At 40.6% G+C, this 14,297-nt stretch overlaps 1 protein-coding gene across 1 annotated transcript in view; it reads left to right on the forward strand.

Moving 5' to 3' along the window:
- Positions 1–449: 449 nt before the first annotated feature.
- Positions 450–14,297, forward strand: part of LOC109880010 (reversion-inducing cysteine-rich protein with Kazal motifs-like) — a 90,955-nt gene continuing 77,107 nt past the window's right edge. Inside the window, exon 1 of the mRNA XM_031796852.1 lies at positions 450–669. Within this exon, the coding sequence (XP_031652712.1) occupies positions 600–669 (70 nt within the window). The 5' untranslated portion in view covers positions 450–599. The remainder of the gene's footprint in view (positions 670–14,297) is intronic.

A 14,297-nucleotide genomic window follows, 5' to 3' on the forward strand; every position in this document is an offset into this window, starting at 1 on the left:
ATTATAACGTATTATATTTCATTATATCTCCCCTAATCAGTTGTCTCAATATGGCTGACATGGTTGCTTTCCCAGGTATAGGTCGTCATCGTTGATTTCGATGGTCAAACATTTTATGACAAAAAGATGTGCATATATTTCTAGGCATCACCTTGACTCCAATATATATATATATATATATTATTCAACCTTTATTTAATTAGGCAAGTCAGTTTTAAGAACTAATTATTATTTACAATGACGACCTAAAATAGCCCAATTGACTGAAGTCTGTGGATTTCAACTGAAAACATTTTTAAGACATAACACCGCACCCATGCATTAATAACGGTGTTATCATCCTGTTCCCATGTCACCGTTAACCCGGTCCTCTTGTGACTGGTGGGCGTACCCCGTTCGCGCATGCCCAGTATGTTCTGCGTGTGACCATAGGGCCAGAAGTTCTCTTTCTCATCCACAGTTCTCGGCCTGCACATGAGCGGATCACCAGAGAGCCGCAGTCGATGATGTCGCCGATACAGAAGGTCTCATGGAGCTTATCAAAGCGGCAGTGTTTTTGTTGTATTTTCCTTCACAATGCACTTTAGGATTTCAATAAGATGTATGTGTGTTTTGAGATAGTGACTTTTCTTCTCGCGTTCAACTTCTACGATTTGGTTCTTACTCAGGGTAAGTCTCCTGTTGGTTTTTCTTATTTCGCTAAACGTTACATACAGTAATTGTCCTGTGTTTAAGTCAATTGTTGTGCTCTTAGGGGTTGTAATTGTTTAAAAACATGCAAGCTATATACAATGGTAAAGTTCGCTTAGCTGAGAACAAATAATTGTAGGGGACGCAAGTATTCAGTGCGCTGAGTTTGACTTTTTGATTCACTCCTACAGCGTAGCCTACAGTCCGCATCTTGCAATATGAGCGACCAACAACCGTTGTACAGATTTATTAATAACAGAATAGACCATACTTTGTGTTTTCTAACGGTAGCCTACTTTGTATTGATATAGTTTTTACTCTTATTTTGGAGGAAATACACTGAATCACTTTCCATATAGGTTTCCATTGTGAACTTGATATCCGTCATATTTCTCCACATTGTATCACGCTGGTTTTCTTCCTCAATTTCTTACCAATTGTATCACGTAAATGGGGAGGGTCGCTTTACCGGTGATGGACTTGTAACCAGCCCATAGCTTGTAGCCTATACCGGTGATGGACTTGTAACCAGCCCATAGCTTGTAGCCTATACCGGTGATGGACTTGTAACCAGCCCATAGCTTGTAGCCTATACCGGTGATGGACTTGTAACCAGCCCATAGCTTGTAGCCTATACCGGTGATGGACTTGTAACCAGCCCATAGCTTGTAGCCTATACCGGTGATGGAGCTGTAACCAGCCCATAGCTTGTAGCCTATACCGGTGATGGAGCTGTAACCAGCCCATAGCTTGTAGCCTATACCGGTGATGGAGCTGTAACCAGCCCATAGCTTGTAGCCTATACCGGTGATGGAGCTGTAACATGTCACGAACACAACGTGCTATTAAATCCTGTAATACGTGTTACGTTGTTGCTCATCGGTGAGAATAGCCTGTGTATGAGGCTACAGTAGATGAGTGCTCCCACAAGAGTATAGCTAGATATCGTTGATGTTAAATCTCAACGTTTTACTTGTTAGGTAATAATATGGCTAAACATTTGACACACGAATCAAGTGTATGACAATGATGAGCTGCTGATCCTTCACACCAGGCAATTAGCAAATACAGAGGTGTACTTACACTTGTATTGGTGTTAGAGGTCTGCCCTTGACATTGCTTAAGTCATTGAATAAGGCAATAGTTGTTGTATGTTGACATGTGTCACACTTTAACAATGTGTTAACCAGTTGGCGCACCCACGTTTCAACATGTAGGCATACAGTAGGCGTACCCTTTAAAAGTTACTCGTCAATATTAATTTGTCCGACATCATTCAGCTGATTCCTCAATCGTTACGGATGGGGTTAGTTGGCAGCGGCAGCTATTAATTCGCATCTGGCGGTGTGGAGACTTTGATGTTGAGAAAATTGCTGTTTGTCCACATGCGCTCAGGATGTGGATTACTCCGCGTAAAATATCGCTTTAAAGTTACTGACACAAGACATCTGTCACGGTGTGCGTCGAAGATGAAAGAACATCGCTTAGAACTTCAGTTGGGAACAATGATGTATGTAAAACCTAGATTGCTAATGCTATGTATTGGCCAATGAAAGGCTTTGAAGCCGGTGGGCCATATTGGCACTCCCCAGAAGACGCAGACCTACCTAGGAATGACTGGAATTCTACAGTATTTCAATTAAATGTTTCAAGGACAATCCATTTACTATTTAAGTATTTTTGGTTGTAGTGGGGACAGTAACACTGTTACTTAAAAATATATATGTTTCTATATATATTTTATGTTTAGCTCACTTAATATAATTTAAAAGTCTGCATTAAGGTGTCTGTAATAGAATATACTTGGCAAAAACGAATATAGACATTAATAAATGCATTTCTATAGCTTCCAAAATATTTTTAACACCGGTCGGGGAGTGCCAAGATGGAGGTGCGGTGGCTTCAAAACAGTGCCCCCTGTCAGTCATCTAGTCTTTATATAAATCATTGGTTTGGACCCATATTTGCAAGCTGACATTATGAAGAAGACAAAGTTCTAAAATGGGAATGATAGCGGCCTCGCACCTTGGGAACATCTGTGCAACTAGTTTGATCCCTTCCAGACCACTACACTGCCTCAAGATAATGGTTTTCTCATTGTCCAACTCCCTCCGTTACTTCATGTAAAAAGAAATGTCCCCGGTTATCTGAAACTTCCCTTTTAGTTTATTTTCAAGCATCCGCTATTGAGACCTTTTTTTAATCTGCAATCAATTGAACCTTTCAAGAGAACCACAATGGAAATAAGTCCCAGACTTTATTGTGTGTTGTCCTCGATGATTTTTAAACTGTTTAAAAAAAAAAAAGATGTTGTAAATTTTTTACCCCTTTTTCTCCCCAATTTCATGGTATCCAATTGTTTTACTATCTTGTCTCATCGCTACAACTCCCGTCCGGGCTCGGGAGAGACGAAGGTTGAAAGTCATGCGTCCTCAGATACACAACCCAACCAAGCCGCACTGCTTCTTAACACAGCGTGCATCCAACCCGGAAGCCAACTGCTTCTTAACACAGCGTGCATCCAACCCGGAAGCCAGCCGCACAAATGTGTCGGAGGAAACACCATGCCCCTAGCGACCTGGTCAGCGTGCACTGCCTGCCACAGGAGTCACTAGTGCGCGATGAGACAAGGATATCCCTACCGGCCAAACCCTCTCTAACCTAGGTTACGACAGAGCGTGGGCGCGAACCCAAAGTCTCTGATGGCACAGCTGGTGCTGCAGTACAGCGCCCTTAACCACTGCGCCACCCGGGAGGCCTTTAAATAGGACTTTATTTTGATGTAGTACACTCATATTTTTGTGAATGTTGACTGTTTATATTTCTGTAGTTTGAATTTGGCGCTTTGCAATTTCACCGGATGGTGTCAAATTTATCCCTCTAACGGGATTGGTGCCTTAACTCACGTGCACGTATGGCTTTTTCAAGTTTTATGTGAGCTGGTTTTATAAAATGGTCAAATTAATAAACTAAATTAAAACTAAATCCTCAAAGTAAGGCTGTTTTAGGAACATGAGAGGCAGAATAGAATGGATGGCATTCCTTACCTCAGCATGTTGTGCCATGCTTTTAAAGCCCACAACAAGAAAAACATTTCACAACCAAGGCTATTAACGTGGTGCATGGTTAATGAACTGAACTGTATTTATTTTGATCTGACTCCAATAATTGTTCATTTGGGAGGGTATAGAGAATGTTTGCAAGAACATTGGTTTTCATTAACATTAATGTATTTCATGTTTCAGATCCGAGACCTAACTGAACAGTTTTCAGGTTATTAGATGAGAAGTAACAAGGCTTGAGGCCTTCGGCTCTGTAAAACATCTGTATTTATGTTGACACAAGTTGTTACATTAAGGGCTACCATAAATGTCAAGGTTACCAAATGAAACCTGACTGCGACTGAGGACTACTACATAGGCACGGCTTCATTTCTGTGCCAACTTCAAAGAGCAATACCTGACCCAGGATCTGTTTCTTCAAAGTGCAATACCTGACCCAAGATCTGTGACTTCAAAGTGCAATACCTGACCCAAGGGTCTGTTTCTTCAAAGTGCAATATCTGACCCAGGATCTGTGACTTCAAAGACCAATACTTGACCCAGGATCTGTGACTCAAAGAGCAATACTTGACCCAGGATCTGTGACTTCAAAGTGCAATACCTGACCCAAGATCTGTTTCTTCAAAGTGCAATACCTGACCCAGGATCTGTACAGACTTGAAAGGGACACACTATTAAACTCCATAGCCATTTGTATAGCATTCAAGACTGATTTTAGAACTCAGCTTATATTACCTTGCACCTCAAAAACAAATGTGTATTACGTTGGCGCTGTTCAATCAATCAAATGTATTTATAAGCCCACTTTACATCAGCAGATGTCACAAAGGGCTGTACAGAAACCTAAAACAGCAAGCAATGCAGATGTAGAAGTGCAGTGTCTAGGAAAAACTCCCTAGAAAGGCATGAACCAAGGAAGAAACCTAGAGAGGAACCAGGATCTGAGGGATGGCGAGTAGTCTTCTAGCTCTGCCGAGTGGAGATTATAAGAGCACAAGGCCATTAAAGACAGATTGTTCTTCAAGATGTTCAAACGTTCATAGATGACCAGCAGGGTCTAATAATAAACACAGTGGTTGTAGAGAGTGCAACAGGTCAGTACCTCAGGAGTAAATGTCAGTTGGCTTTTCATAGCCGAGCATTCAGAGGTCAAGACAGCAGGTTCGGGACAAGGTAGCACGTCCGGTGAACAGGTCAGGGTTCCATAACTGCAGGCAGAACAGTAGAAACTGGAGCAGCAGCATGACCAGGTGGACTGGGGACAGCCAGGAGTCATCAGGCCAGGTAGTCCTGAGGGGAGGGAGAGAAGGAGAGAGAATTAGAGGGAGCATATTTAAATTCACACATTACACCTGATAAGACAGGAGAATTACACCAGATATAACAGACTGACCCTAGCCCCCCGGCACATAAACTATAGCAACATAGATACTGGAGACTGAGACAGTGGGATGTCGGGGACACTGTGGTCCCATCAGACGATACCCCCGGACAGGACCAACCAGGCAAGATATAACCCCTCCGACTTTGCCAAAGCACAGCCCCCCACACCACTAGAGGGATATCAACAGACCAACTTACTACCCTAAGGCAAGGCTGAGTAAAGCCCACGAAGATCTCCTCCACCGCACGAGGGGGCACAAAACAAGTAGATTGGATTTGAATAAGTCCAGAGCAGACTGTCTGACCAGCAGGCTCAGAGGCTGGCCGCAACAGCAGGATATTATATAATAGAACAAGATGTGCTCCTTGTTTGATCGCTTGCCAAAAAAAAGACACTGAACTGATTCTATCACCACTACCAATCCTTCCCTCAACACACACACACACACACACACACACACACACACACACACACACACACACACACACACACACACACACACACACACACACACACACACACACACACACACACACACACACACACACACACTCATGCACAAATGCATACACACACCACTTCCCTTCTTTCCCCTCTACCTGGACGTTTGTTCGCTTGTTAATTTACTCTATCTGTCTCCGTACTAAAGGTCGACTGATTATGATTTTTCAACGCCGATACCGATTATTGGAGGACCCAAAAAAGCCGATACCGAATAATCGGCCGATTTTTATATCTATTTGTAGTAATGACAATTACAACAATACTGAATGAACACTTTTATTTTAACTTAATATAATACTTAATATAATATAATAAAATCTATTTAGTCAAAAAAAAATAATGAAACATGTTCAATTTGGTTTAAATAATGAAAAAACACAGTGTTGGAGAAGAAAGTAAAGTGCAATATGTGCCATGTAAGCAAGCTAACGTTTCAGTTCCTTGCTCAGAACATGAGAACATATGAAAGCTGGTGGTTCCTTTTAACATGAGTCTTCAATATTCACAGTTAAGAAGTTTTAGGTTGTAGTTATTATAGGAGTTATAGGACTATTTCTCTATACCATTTTTATTTCATATACCTTTGACTATTGGATGTTCTTATAGGCACTATAGTATTGCCAGCCTAATCTTGGGAGTTGATAGGCTTGAAGTCATAAACAGCGCTGTGCTTCAAGTATTGCTAGGAGCTGCTGGCAAACGCAGGAAAGTGCTGTTTGAATGAATGCTTATGAGCCTGCTGCTGCCTACCACCGCTCAGTCAGACTGCTCTATCAAATCATAGACATAATTATAATATAATAAACACTCAGGAATACGAGTCTTAGGTCATTAATATGGTCAAATCCGGAAACGATCATTTCAAAAACCAAATGTTTATTCTTTCAGTGAAATACGGGACCGTTCCGTATTTTATCGAATCGGTGGCAACCCTAAGTCTAAATATTGCTGTTACATTGCACAACCTTCAATGTTATGTCATAATTACGTAAAATTCTGGCAAATTAATTACAGTCTTTGTTGGTAAGAAATGGTCTTCACACAAGTTCGCAACGAGCCAGGCGGCCCAAACTGCTGCATATACCCTGACTCTGCTGACACTGAATGCAAGAGAAGTGACCCTAGTTAATATTGCCTAAGTTAATATTTCTTAACAATATATGCAGGTTTAAAAATATATACTTGTGTATTGATTTTAAGAAAGGCATTGGTGTTTATGGTTAGGTTCATTGGTGCTGCAACGATTGTGCATTTTTTCGCGAATGTGCTTTTGATAAATTAACAGGCACCGCATTGATTATATGCAACGCAGGACAAGCTAGTTAACCTAGTAATATCATCAACCATGTATAGTTAACTAGTGATTATGTGAAGATTGATTGTTTTTTATAAGATAAGTTTAATGCTAGCTAGCATTTTACCTTGGCTCCTTGCGGCACTCGCGTAACAGTTGGTCAGCCTGCCACGCAGTCTCCTTGTGGATTGCAATGTAATCAGCGACCAAAAATGCCGATTACCGATTTGTTATGAAAACTTGAAATCGGCCCTAATTAATCGGCCATGCCGATTGGTCGACCTCTAATGTGTACTATTTCCATGAATCCCAATTTTTTTAAAGTTGAGTTTTTGCGTCTTTTACTTTCGGTTTCAGCTTCAAACAGCGGGAAAACAGTATTTTTGGTGTCACAGCGGTGTAGAGGGTACTATGATTCTCTACACTACACTTGCTTGTTTTGTCACATTAACTGAAATTAGGCAAACTATTAGATTGTTTGCAACCAGAAAATGGTGGAGCAATTTCTGTATAGTGCATCTTTAACGTCGCAGTTAAAATTGCTCGTAGTCTTAACGCCTGCCTCAGACCTCTCGTAGAACAGCTCAGTGAGTCGTTAGATCCCCATTTACACTCCCGAGTCACTTTCCACACGGAAAATATCTGCTAAACATATGAGTATCTGTGATAGTCGAAGTCGACTATAAATAGCCTAAAATGTTTGCAATGTTATTAACAAGCGAAGCTCAATTTGTTTTATGAAAACTTGATAACCGAATTATATTAAAGCTAAATTATTAGCCTGAATATTGACCTCACTTTCATGTATGTGCAATGATAGAACTACCTAGTATTAAACCATTAGGCTACATCTGAACTGCTTCAATGTTCATACCAAGGCTACTATTATCTCAAAGCTCACACTCTCTGTAGCCTAACTAATAATCTAAAGGTCAACATATTAGGTATATGGCAACGTCGATTAACTTATTTTAATTGTTTAATTATTGAATTGTTTTGACTTTGGCTTTATTCATTCGTGTTCAATGTTTACCCAAACTGAAGAAATGCATAATTTACATAATCAAAATACCAATAAAAAAACATTCAGAATACAGAACACATGGCCAACATAATACAAACACTTAGAATACAGAACACATGGCTAACATTATACAAACACTTAGAATACAGAACACATGGCTAACATTATACAAACACTTAGAATACAGAACACATGGCCAACATTATACAAACACTTAGAATACAGAACACATGGCTAACATTATACAAACACTTAGAATACAGAACACATGGCTAACATTATACAAACACTTAGAATACAGAACACATGGCTAACATTATACAAACACTTAGAATACAGAACACATGGCTAACATTATACAAACACTTAGAATACAGAACACATGGCTAACATTATACAAACACTTAGAATACAGAACACATGGCTAACATTATACAAACATTTAGAATACAGAACACATGGCTAACATTATACAAACACTTAGAATACAGAACACATGGCTAACATTATACAAACACTTAGAATACAGAACACATGGCTAACATTATACAAACACTTAGAATACAGAACACATGGCTAACATTATACAAACACTTAGAATACAGAACACATGGCTAACATTATACAAACACTTAGAATACAGAACACATGGCTAACATTATACAAACACTTAGAATACAGAACACATGGCTAACATTATACAAACACTTAGAATACAGAACACATGGCCAACATAATACAAACACTTAGAATACAGAACACATGGCCAATATAATACAAACAATTAGAATACAGAACACATGGCCAACATTATACAAACACTTAGAATACAGAACACATGGCCAACATAATACAAACAATTAGAATACAGAACACATGGCTAACATTATACAAACACTTAGAATACAGAACACATGGCCAACATAATACAAACAATTAGAATACAGAACACATGGCTAACATTATACAAACACTTAGAATACAGAACACATGGCCAACATAATACAAACACTTAGAATACAGAACACATGGCCAATATAATACAAACAATTAGAATACAGAACACATGGCCAACATTATACAAACACTTAGAATACAGAACACATGGCCAACATAATACAAACAATTAGAATACAGAACACATGGCTAACATTATACAAACACTTAGAATACAGAACACATGGCCAACATAATACAAACAATTAGAATACAGAACACATGGCTAACATTATACAAACACTTAGAATACAGAACACATGGCCAACATAATACAAACACTTAGAATACATAACACATGGCTAACATAATACAAACACTTAGAATACAGAACACACGGCCAACATAATACAAATACTTAGAATACAGAACACATGGCTAACATAATACAAACACTTAGAATACAGAACACATGGCTAACATAATACAAACACTTAGAATACAGAACACATGGCTAACATTATACAAACACTTAGAATACAGAACACATGGCTAACATAATACAAACACTTAGAATACAGAACACATGGCCAATATAATACAAACACAATAGACTAGAAAACATGTCTTCTCTTGATGGGAAAACTGCATTGTGTAAAAAAAATATATGACTTTGAATAGGCAATAATAATTTAAGCGCTACAACAAACTCTTTAGCCTATATTCTGGAATAATGTTCAGCACGGGACAGCTCCTGTAACGAGACAGTTAAGTGTCCCTTTGTGACAAGTACACTGCTTTTTTTTTGGGGGGGGGGTAAATTGGTGTGAAATCTTCAGCCTTTAGTTTTACGATGCATTGTTAAAACTCTCGTAAGTCTAAGTTCCATGGCTTTTGGGAAACCGGGCCCCGGAGCACACATAGACCTGCTGATCACACTGGCTGTCTTTACCTAGCCAGAACCACTGTCACTAAGGTTTTCTCCTGTCATGTTATGGTAGAATAGCCCAAACTTTATGTGCTTATGTAGATAATGTGAAGTCAGGCATGCATGCACAGAAATGTATTATGTTGTTGTTCCCAAAAGGATAGGAGCACTTACTGTTGGGTCTGGGAGGAATTCTTGTGGGCTGTGGTGGGCGTTGTGGCTCAAAGCATTGTGATTGTGTTTGTTGAATTCCAGAACCTGCGTTTGATGACCCAAAAAGTGGGTCATCAATCGTGGTTGAACATTAAAAGGATATTTTGGAAATGATCTACTTCCCAAGAGTCAGATTAACTTGTGGATACAATTTTTATGTCTCTGTGTCCAGTAGGAAGGAAGTTAGAGGTAGTTTTGCAAGCCAATGGCAATAACTGGAAATCTGTGGGTATCTGCTAGCATGCTAGCAGATGCCCTAGACTTCCAGTCATTATACTAACACTGGTTAGCAACTCCCTTTAAACTGCGAATCCCAAAGTATCCATTTAAGGAACCACCATGTTTGGAGATCAGAAATTAAATCAATCAAATGTATTTAGAAAGCTATTTATACATCAGCAGATGTCACAAAGTGCTTGTACAGAATCCCAGCCTAAAACCCCAAACAGCAAGCAATGCAGCTGTAGAAGGCCTGTTGTTTTGGTTTTGAAGATTGTAATGTGCCAGGAGCAGTGTGATTGGTAATTGCTGTATTTCTTATTTGTTGCTATGAGGTTCCTAAATGGAAGTTGATGGATTTAGACTGGACCCTGATTATGGATCAGTCATCCATCTGATTTTAGCTCAGAGACACATCACTATATCACTCTCTTCCCCCTGGTTGTTTTACGAGTCTCTCAATCCTCACAGATGTCATTTAAAACAGCTGGGGGAAGACATTAGCAATGACAAAGCCTTAGGTTTTTGATATCTAGCACTTCATCCATCATGTAGCTTTCATTTATATATTTAGAACTTTGTGGGAAGACATTTTTTTCTTCAATGGAACAGACTTTTATAGATGCAAGAAACTACTTATGGCCTTTCATGCTTTCAAAACCCAAATACATTCTCTTTAGCTGGTTTCTTATTGATCTTGCGTGATGGAGGGACACAGACCGTTGCCAAATAATTTGACAGCCCAGCATGCGTAATAAACACACATTCTTGTTGTAATTTGACCGTTGTTTGTCTATTTTGCAGTTACTCTGTTAAGATACTTCAATGAGGGGAATCAAATACACTAATTTTAGCATTAGTCAGTTGAATAATTACAAGGACGTTTATTTATCAATCACTGATATGAGAAAATTTGGCTTCCATGGATCAGGGGTTCTAATGATAATATGAATATTCACTATTCATTCATGTGTTGATTTGAATAAGTGGAGTCTGCTGCTCTTAGCCCTATTACACACCACATACATACAGTTGAAGTCGGAAGTTTACATACGCCTCAGCCAAATACATTTAAACTCAGTTTTTCACAATTCCTGACATTTAATCCTAGTAAATATTCCCTGTTTTAGGTCAGTTAGGATCACCACTTTATTTTAAGAATGTGAAATGTCAGAATAATAGTAGAAAGAATGATTTATTTCAGCTTTTATTTCTTTCATCACATTCCCAGTGGGTCAGAAGTTTACATACACTCAATTAGTATTTGGTAGCATTGCCTTTAAATGGTTTAACTTGGGTCAAACGCTTCAGGTAGGCTTCCACAAGCTTCCCACAATAAGTTAGGTGAATTTTGGCCAATTCCTCCTGACAGAGCTGGTGTAACTGAGTCAGGTTTGTAGGCTTCCTTGCTCGCACACACTTTTTCAGTTCTTCCCACACCTTTTCTATAGGATTGAGGTCTGGGCTTTGTGATGGCCATTCCAATACCTTGACTTTGTTGTCCTTAAGCCATTTTGCCACAACTTTGGAAGTACGCTTGGGGTCATTTGTCCATTTGGAAGACCCATTTGCGACCAAGCTTTGACATCCTGACTGATGTCTTGAGATGTTGCTTCAATATATCCACGTAATTTTCCTTCCTCATGACGCCATCTATTTTGTGAAGTGCACCAGTCCCTCCTGCAGCAAAGCACCCCCACAACATGATGCTGCCATCCCCGTGCTTCACGGTTGGGATGGTGTTCTTTGGCTTGCAAGCCTTCCCCTTTTTCCTCCAAACATAACGATGGTCATTATGGCCAAACAGTTCTCTTTTGTCCTCAGACCAGAGGACATTTCTCCAAAAGTACGATCTTTGTCCCCATGTGCAGTTGCAAACCGTAGTCTGGCTTTTTTTAATGGCGGATTTGGAGCAGTGGCTTCTTCCTTGCTGAGCGGCCTTTCAGGTTATGTTGATATAGGACTCATTTTACTGTGGATATTGATACTTTTTTACTTGTTTCCTCTAGCATCTTCACAAGGTCCTTTGCTGTTGTTCTGGGATTGATTTTGAATTTTTGCAGCAAAGTACGTTCATCTCTAGGAGACATTAGACATGACGGCTGCGTGGTCCCATGGTGTTTATACTTGCGTACTATTGTTTGTACAGATGAACATGGTACCTTCAGGCATTTGGAAATTGCTCCCAATGATGAACCAGACTTGTGGAGGTCTACAGGTCTACCTCTTTTCTGAGGTCTTGGCTGATGTCTTTAGATTTTCCCATGATGTCAAGCAAAGAGGCACCGAGTTTGAAGGTAGGCCTTGAAATAAATCCACAGATACACCCCCAATCAAATGATGTCAATTAGCCTATCAGATGCTTCTAAAGCCATGACATCATTTCCTTGAATTTTCCAAGCTGTTTAAAGACACAGTCAACTTAGTGTATGTAAACGTTTGACCCACTGTTATTGTGATTACAGTGAGTTATAAGTGAAGTAATCTGTCTGTAAACAGTTGTTGTAAAAATGACTTGTGTCATGCACAAAGTAGATAACCTAACTGACTTGCCATAACTATAGTTTGTTAACAAGACATTTGTGAAGTGGTTGAAAAACAATTTTTTATAACTCCAACAGAAGTGTATGTAAACTTCTGACTTCATCTGTACTGTATATGTGCATACAATACATATACACTACAGGATGTCTCATTCCAAAATCATGGCCATTAATATGGAGTTGGTCCCCCCCCCCCCTCTTTGCTGCTATAACAGCCTCCACTCTTCTGGGAAGGCTTTCCACTAGATGTTGGAACATTGCTGCAGGACTTGCTTCCGTTCAGCCACATAGTGAGGTCGGGCACTGATGTTGGGCGATTAGGCCTGGCTCGCAGTCGGTGATGTTGGGCGATTAGGCCTGGCTGTCAGTCGGTGATGTTGGGCGATTAGGCCTGGCTGTCAGTTGGTGATGTTGGGCGATTAGGCCTGGCTGTCAGTCGGTGATGTTGGGCGATTAGGCCTGGCTGTCAGTCGGTGATGTTGGGCGATTAGGCCTGGCTGTCAGTCGGTGATGTTGGGCGATTAGGCCTGGCTCGCAGTCGGTGATGTTGGGCAATTAGGCCTGGCTCGCAGTCGGCGTTCCAATTCATCCCAAAGGTGTTCGATGGGGTTGAGGTCAGGGCTCTGTGCAGGCCAGTCAAGTTTTCCTCACCGATCTCGACAAACCATTTCTGTATGGACCTCACGTGGTGCACGGGGGCATTGTCATGCTGAAACAGGAAAGGGCCTTCCCCAAACTGTTGCCACAAAGTTGGAAGCAGTTTGCATTATGTTTTTGGGCAGGTAGCGTTCTCCTGGCATCCACCAAACCCAGATTTGTCCGTCGGACTACCAGATCGTGATTCATCATTCCAGAAAACGCATTTTCACTGCCCCAGAGTACAATGGAAGCGAGCTTTACACCACTCCTTTACACTTGGCAGCTTTACACTTGGCAGCGATCTTAGGCTTGTGTGCGGCTGCTCGGCCATGGAAACCCATTTCATGAAGCTCCTGACATTGTTTCTAGAGGCAGTTTGGAACTCAGTCGTGAGTGTTGCAACCGAGGACAGATTATTTTTTACACGCTACGAGCTTCAGCGCTTTGGGGTCCCGTTCTGTCAGCTTGTGTGGCCTACCACTTCGTGGCTGAGCCGTTGTTGCTCCTAGATGTTTCCACAATAACAGCACTTACAGTTGACCGGGGCAATTCTAGCAAGGCAGAAATTTGACGAACTGACTTGTTGGAAAGGTGGCATCCTATGACGGTTTCAAGTTTAAATTCACTGATCTCTTCAGTAAGGCCATTCTACTGCCAATGTTTGTCTATGGTGATTGCATGGCTGTGTGCTCGATTTTATATACCTGTCAGCAAGACAAGGCAACCTCCACAAGAGTGTCCACGCAGGAAGCAGACTGGCAGGAAACGTGGAGCCGTGTTTTTGGGGCCCGCGTATTGAAATTCCACTCTTCACCGGTAGCTATATGTTTCAGCCAGGGCTAGCACTGCTGCCATTTCGTT

Source organism: Oncorhynchus kisutch, linkage group LG18 (genome assembly GCF_002021735.2).
Source record: "Oncorhynchus kisutch isolate 150728-3 linkage group LG18, Okis_V2, whole genome shotgun sequence".
In the NCBI taxonomy this organism is placed as follows: Eukaryota; Metazoa; Chordata; class Actinopteri; order Salmoniformes; family Salmonidae; genus Oncorhynchus; species Oncorhynchus kisutch.